Genomic DNA, 7,893 nt, shown 5'->3' with positions numbered 1-7,893 from the left:
TACAAACTTGGTCATTGTTTGTAGGAACTTATTTACAATGGATCATCCATCAGTATTTGGTCGGTGATAGTAATGATAAGATTTCTGCCGAGGCTTTTTCAAGTGTTTTTCGGATGAGAACTTATTTCTCACAAACAATCCATCTGTAAATTCCGTCGGCAAACACATTATTCACATTATGTTTTCCGACGAAGTATCACCGATAGAAACCACCTATACCAACAGATTACCGAGGAATTTGTCTGTCGGTGAAAGTCGTTTGTTTTGTAGTGATTTCAATTTAGGCTCGAGCTTATTTAATATTAGCTGGACTTAATTTACACGAGCCAATCTCGTGGAGCGCACGGAAAACCTAATTTGTTTACACCCAATTATTAGTGTATTTTTGTCATCTTGTTTAATGGCAATCTAGACTTTAATGTGTAGTTATGAAGTTTTCATTTAGCTCAACTCAGTTTATCTGAAATATTCTACGATGACTAATAATATCAAGCTCAATAAATAGAGAGGAGTGTTGGTAACTCGTCCAAAAGTACGTCTAAAACATCCATTAGTATGTGCATCACGTATAAATTTGCATAAGAAACGATAAAGAAAAAAGTGAAACCAAATCTGAATAAAAATTTATTCTTCAGGCTATTATAAAACTTATTTTTAATCTCTCAATTCAAAACTAGAGCGCTCGCGCGCACAAAAAAAAAAAAAAAAAAAAAAAAAAAAAACCTCCTTTGAGAGTAGACCTAGTATTCAACAAAATTAAGGTCATAAATTACTAAGCTAGGTCTTTACATCATGATCACTCCATATTATCTTCAACATATGTATCCAATGTTGACCATAGAAACTCATCACTTGTCATCACATCATGGCAAGAAGATTGACAATTGAAGTAGTCATTGAATTCAAAGTTAAAAGGTGACAACAAGTAATTGCACGATGGTACGAAGATATCATCGTCTGGTAGAAATGGCTCAGTCCAAAAATCACCAGCCGTTTCATCGTCTAGTGTAGGCGCTGTAATGTTACTCGAGCCATATGTTTCTTTAACAAGATTCACTTTAGGGTTAGCGTGATCATGATCAGGTCCGAGGGACGTTGAGCCACTTTGGTCACCCTGAACTCGTTTCTTCAAATGTGTATTCCAACGATTTTTTATTTCGTTGTCACTTCTTCCGGGTAACTTTGCAGCTATCCTAGACCATCTGCCCATAAAAGAGCAAATATCCATTAGAAATGTTTCCGAACTAAACTCCCCTTTATATGTAACATGTATGCATATATAGTAGCTGACCCAGAAAATATTTTCAAGGGACGCGAACGAGTGGTTTAACCAAATTTTCAAAGGGTGCGATCAGGATTTTGCCTTATAAAATACACTAATTTTTTTTCAAGGTCTGCTGTGCATATATGCATATACGTAAAAGTTTTAACGTAGAAGGTTATTTAAACGAACTTGTTGCCTAGCTTGTTATGCAAATCAATAACTAGATCATCTTCTTGTTTCGAAAAGTTTCCATGTTTCATGTTTGGACGAAGATAGTTCATCCATCTCAACCTGCAACTTTTGCCACTTCTAGACACACCTAAACATAAAACATTAAAGAACAACATATAAACAAATGTCCAAATCCACTGGAAAAACCGAAAAAAAAAACATTAAAAATCGCGAACTAGAAAAATGATACCAGCAAACTTGGGAAGTAAACCCCAGTTCCAGTGGCCATATCTCTGGATGTATGTTCTTAACTTGTTGTCTTCATCTTCACTCCATGCACCTTTCTTCAATCCGTTTTTGTCATAGCATGGTGCTTTCACCATGTTAACCCTCTTTAGATCTCCGTGGCTATATATATGTATATATATATAACTGGTTGAAAATAAATTTAGTGACTGATACAAGTTATATACAACTACACTTATATATAGCAAAGTAAGTCTACAGCAGGATTCTTGACAAAAAGACTGGTCATTTATTGTTCTGTTGGGTGCTGAGTTTTTTTCTAAAGACTTTTGACAGTTTTGGATTTTTAAATTGATTTTAAGTGATAAGAGACTTATATAAAAATATTATCTTGATACGAGTAAATGTCACAGTTCAATGTTAAGTTGCAACTCTTTTCTATCACTACTGAAAATTCCTTTCTAATATATTATTTTCATAAAAATTTATTAATATATTATATTTTCATAAAAGTTTCTTTTTATATAAAATAAGTTATGTTGTGAAACTAGCCTAATAGCAAAAGGAATATAAAGAACAATATGGAGAAAGAGATTGATCTTATTGATTGAGATGTATATTACAAGAGATACAAGAGATACAAGAGACTATATATAATATAGGAAAACTTGTGGAACAAGCTGTAGGAAATGGGTCATAATTATAATAAAAAAAATTATATAAATAAATATAAAATTGTAAAGATACTCTCTTTACATATTATTTGGGAAATTGTAGTACCCGTACCGTGTACAAATCCATACAAATTAAATACGAAATATAACATATTTAAATAATTCGATTCAAATCGTTGTCTTTGACAAGAGCTTGAGAAGCGTCTTCTTGTATAATTTCTGCCACGAGAACTTGAACCGCGTCTCCTTGTGAGATCCTTCTTGGCTGCAAAGATGAACAAACTGATGTTGACGGTTGTGGCTGAGGCACGTGTTCAACACGCTTCCCTTAAAACAGATTTCGCGCCTCTACTAAAGATGACGCGTCTGTTTCCCAGGGTACAACAGCCGAAGCAGTTTGTACTGCCGGAGAAAGCCACACGCCCGAGGTTACACCGGATAAAACGTAGTGTTAGACCTTTTTTGGAAACTAAAAAATAGAAAAGTAGTTGAATTATGTAGAGAAACTTATCTCTATATGTTCCCAACATATGGGTCATCAAATACCACTTCTCCAAAGACTCTTCATGCATATATATTATGTCTTCTACTTGTATTCTTGGTCTTGTAGTTTTATATCTACAACCCTTAAGTTAGGCACATAGCCTACTACTAATACAAAAGAATGGGTAGAGACATGTCTCACTTAATTAGAAATTTATTAGAGACATAAACTCTAATAAACACTAATAAATTGACATAAAAACTCTACTTAAGAGTTTATGTTACATATGAAGAGTCTAGTACTTAATTAGAGATTTATTAGAGACATAAACTCTAATAAACACTAATAAATTGATATAAAAACTCTTCTTAAGAGTTTATATTCCATATAATAATCTAGTAAATAATTATAATTTCATTAAATTATAATCTCACTAAATTAATATCCATTCATAATATCTAAATTTCCAACAATCCCCCACATGAATGGAGATTGATCAAAACACAAAGTTTCCAATGGAACCTCGACAGTTGAGTATTGCCGGATAAGTAGGTGTCCCTTTGAACTTTCCGTTGTGAAGCATACTTAGCCTCCTAGCGGTTTGTAGACACGATGTCCTTGAACAAACCCCCATTTATGTAGACGACAATACAATTCACACAATACTCTCCTTAGCTGGGTCATCCCCTCATAGTCGTGTCCAATAATGGTCGTGGAACACTTTCCTGGTTCTGCGAGAGCTCTAGGAATTGTGCCCCCAATTCCATTCGAAGCGACCCCACTTCTCTCTAACATAGGTGATTCTCCTTAAATCATTAAAAGCATCGTAGTTATCATGATTACGCAAAATCATTTACCTCATAATATGCTTAGCCTCACAATTTGTCACTGAATTTCATAGGAATGAACTAGGACGTATTTAAACACCCTTTTATCGTTTAGGGGGTATATATGACCATATATACTAGCTTATGCATATCAGCTATGCCCCCACAGTGACCACCCTTAGGTATATGAATTCGTTGTCCTATTGAACTTAGATCTTGGGATCTCCAGTCAGCTAAGGTAGGTTTCCTTCACACACCCTTTTTCCATGAGCTTTAGTCTCATTCCACAACTTGATCTCTAATAGACCCTCAGGTTGTTGGATCCATAACATTATATTTGTCTTTGACAAGTCACTGAAGATAACTTTGCAATTGAGATCAATTGTCATGACGTGTTCGTAACTCGAAAGTTAACATTGCCTATTGTCAACTTCTAAGACTATAACCTCAGTGGCCACCTGAATCTGGTTATAATATTTGCCTTAGAATGATACATTTATTATATAAGGCAAACACGTCTCCATTATGCAGTACGACATTTGTGTCCTCCACTTTGTCGTCAGTTTGCAATGTTAGATTGGATTACAAAATCCTTATTGCCAAAATTTTATGGTACAAATGCAAGACACCCCCACATTTAAGTGTTATTGGATAACATCTAGATGGGTTAATGAGAACCATTTCTATATACCCTTATAGGGTTGTTTCTTAAATGGATCTTCCCCCACATTTCTTGCCATTTGATTCAACTCATATTGCATTAGCTTACATAAGCTTCCGAGCTAAGCAAAGCAACACATGCCATTGGCATAAGTTTGTCACCAATTCTAATTTAACATCTAGAATAAGCTTAGACAATGAGTTCTCCTCATTAGCTTTTCGAACAAACTCTTAAAATGTTACATGCCTTTTCCTTATAATGAATGAAAATTCTCCCTCAACTTTGTCTATACACAAATTCTTTTTGTGTTCATACACATTTGAATGTTTAGAGTTAATTAGTCTCCGTCAAGACCCACAATTAACCAAGTACTAGTCTAGCATGCTTTAGACTACAATACTTTAGCATGTGAACAGAAGATGCATCATTCTGATTCTTCACAGCCCTAAGGATATCATAATATCACTTTGCAACATTCATCCCTTGTTAAGACAAAATAATGAGACTTATTCATAATCCTAAAACAACAATATTTAGGAAGGTCTCACGAATTATTGTATATAGCACATAGCTAAATTTTATCATTCATTTAAGGAACATAACTTGTTTACCTTTGATCTCCAACACTTTACCATTGACTCATAAGGACTTAAACATAAGTCTTAATCCAAGTCACTTGGTGAACACATTCATCACCAACAAGATGAATGTTCCTCGTCTACAATCACTATTATGTGTGACATAGAGTCAATTAGATTGACACTCAACAACATGGCATTCATAATTTTGCTATAAGTGATTTGCACACAATTATTGTTATTCATTAGGAGATATGTATATTTAGGATGCTCTCCCAAATAAAGGTAAAATCTCCATATAGTTCTAACAATAATCAAGTGGTAGACGCATCTACATGTAGATCACTTGGAACAAATCTCGCAAGATTTATTATTCACACTTATGAATTTTCCAATGACTCCTAACGAAGTATGTCGACATGAATCTCGTTTGTGTATTTCATCTCAATACACTTAGTACGTTCTTTCATTATTCTCTCATGATGTGGTTACACATTTGATGTCTCGTCTTTGACATTTAGTCAATGCAACAACTCTTAAGTTGTTTATGTCCAAGAATTTTCATGTACTATCCGTTTAAAACCATATTCTGTTAAACAATGTATAATTGGCGTTATAATTATTTTCACAAAAATAATTTATACGTCACAAACATTAGTGATTTATTTCTTTGTAAAAAATTGCATGTGTTATCCAAAGATATTGAACACAAAACAATAAAATACATTGGAAACTAAATCATAGATGTCAATCACTTTTGAAATTTAAACGGAAGCATAGACAATATGTAGACATCAAATAGCAAAGTGTTTTTATCTTCAACACTTTATAATCTGACTGAAATCTTCTCAACAATATCGTCCCATGGCATGTCTTGAGGTACTCCCTCAATAAGACTCCATGCACTTGTAAGTATTCCCCATTTCATCTTTAAACTTTAAACTTGGACAATTATGCTTAAAACAACACCAAGTTGTTACAAATACTACATTTAAGCAGTAAACTTGAATAATTAAATTTGTTCACAACAACACCAAGTTGTTTTTCACCAAATAACATTTTCTAACAAGCATGTTAGATAAAAAAAAATGTTATAATAAGCACATTATAGAATCGAACGTTTACATAAAACGTTTTCCAAAGATATAGTTTATAAAATAAACAATTTCTCATCATTTTTAATGCACATATAGGTAATTAAATGTTTACATAAAACATTTATGTTCATTATGAACAATTTCTAACCTTGTATTCGTGATACACATTTTCTAACACATGTGTTAGAAATTTAAGTCATTTTATATATAAAACATGACCAAATTAAGGCATTACATGTCTTCATTAAAACTCATCAAATGTCATCAATAAAACTCTACTCAAGAGTTTCACATATGAAGAGTTAAGAGTCTTAATAATTATAGACTTAAACTCTAATAAAACTCATCAAATGTCATCATTAAAACTCTACTCAAGAGTTTCACCATAAGAAGAGTTAAGAGTCTCAATAATTTTATATTTAAACTCTAATAAAACTCATCAATGCCATCATTAAAACTCTACTCAAGAGTTTCACCATATGAAGAGTTTAATTAGTAATTAAAATTTCACTCAAATGGATTTAAAAATCACAAATTAAGATTGGTGATAAATCCCACACAACTACACCATCACTTTATGGTGATTTGAATTTTGAAGCCAATCAAACATCAACTTCAATGTATGACCTTTTGTTTCTAAACCATACAAAGAATAATATAAGTGTTTATATTCATTAAAAATCAATGCTACAACAAATTACTTATATCAAATGATTACATAAAACATTTCAAAGCATTTGTATTTAACCATTTTTAACAATCATGTTAAAATGAAAGAAATTCTAACGCGCACGTTAGAAACATTAACATTTCCACAAAATGTTAATTCGACTTGCTATAAACACATATATGGTTTAAATAAATAAGCCATTTCCAACACACACGTTAAAAAATAAACAATTAAAAAATTGTCCAAACTAACACTTTCCATGAATGTTTCTAACACACATGTTAGAATATAAATGATTACAAAAATCATTTTCAAATTTAACAGTTTTATAAACAGTTTCTAACATTTTTGTTGGAAGTAAAAAAATTACAAAAATTGTTATAAAGCTTATCAATAAATAAATTATAACAAGCTCGTTAGAAATAAACGATTACAAAAACCGTCATAAAACGATTACAAAAACCGTCATAAAACTTATTAGTTTGAATAAATAACTCAATTCTAACACGCTCGTGTAGAAATAAATGATTACAAAAATCATTATAAGGCTTATTAGTTTATATAAAATAAACTTATTTTTAACACTCATTTTTTTTAAACCATATTATATAAATAATATGATCATTTCTAACAAGCATGTTAGAACATGAAACGTTTACAAAAAACGTATTGCTTATAAAAATAAAGCATGTCTAACGCACACGTTAGAGAAATTAACGTTTACAAAAAACGTATGGTTTACACTATTAAACCCATCTAACACAAAGTTAGAAAAATTAACAATTTCCAAAATCGTTTCAAAACCAAACGTTTGAACCAAAACTGTTCGTTTTGTACCACGGTATAGGATTTAAGATTGTATCTCAATCTCAATAAATCCAAACACAACAAGTTGTACTACTAACATATTTCCCAAAAAAAAAATATTATAAGATCATAATCTCTAAAAATTATTTTTTTTTTATTATAAATTTTTTCGTGAACCCAAAATCCTTATAAATAAGGTTTTAAGATTGTAGCCACAATCTCACGAAATCTGTTTTAAGTTTGTAGGAAATGGGTCATAATTATAATAAAAAAAATTATATAAATAAATATAAAATTGTAAAGATACTCTCTTTACATATTATTTGGGAAATTGTAGTACCCGTACCGTGTACAAATCCATACAAATTAAATACGAAATATAACATATTTAAATAATTCGATTCAAATCGTTGT

General features: G+C 31.5%; 1 protein-coding gene across 1 annotated transcript; it reads right to left on the bottom strand.

Annotated features, from left to right (window-relative positions):
- Positions 1-796: 796 nt before the first annotated feature.
- LOC110923819 (transcription factor MYB4) lies at positions 797-1,818 on the bottom strand. The gene is made up of 3 exons (XM_022167875.1): positions 1,686-1,818; positions 1,454-1,583; positions 797-1,202 (listed from the first exon to the last, which is right to left on the bottom strand). The coding sequence occupies exons 1-3, from the start codon at positions 1,816-1,818 to the stop codon at positions 797-799; spliced, it is 669 nt and encodes a 222-aa protein (XP_022023567.1).
- Positions 1,819-7,893: the final 6,075 nt, after the last annotated feature.

The sequence above is a fragment of the Helianthus annuus genome, chromosome 17 (genome assembly GCF_002127325.2).
Source record: "Helianthus annuus cultivar XRQ/B chromosome 17, HanXRQr2.0-SUNRISE, whole genome shotgun sequence".
NCBI classification, from domain to species: domain Eukaryota; kingdom Viridiplantae; phylum Streptophyta; class Magnoliopsida; order Asterales; family Asteraceae; genus Helianthus; species Helianthus annuus.
The sequence above is the reverse complement of the archived record's forward strand: the minus strand, read 5'-3'. Positions and strand labels throughout refer to the sequence as shown.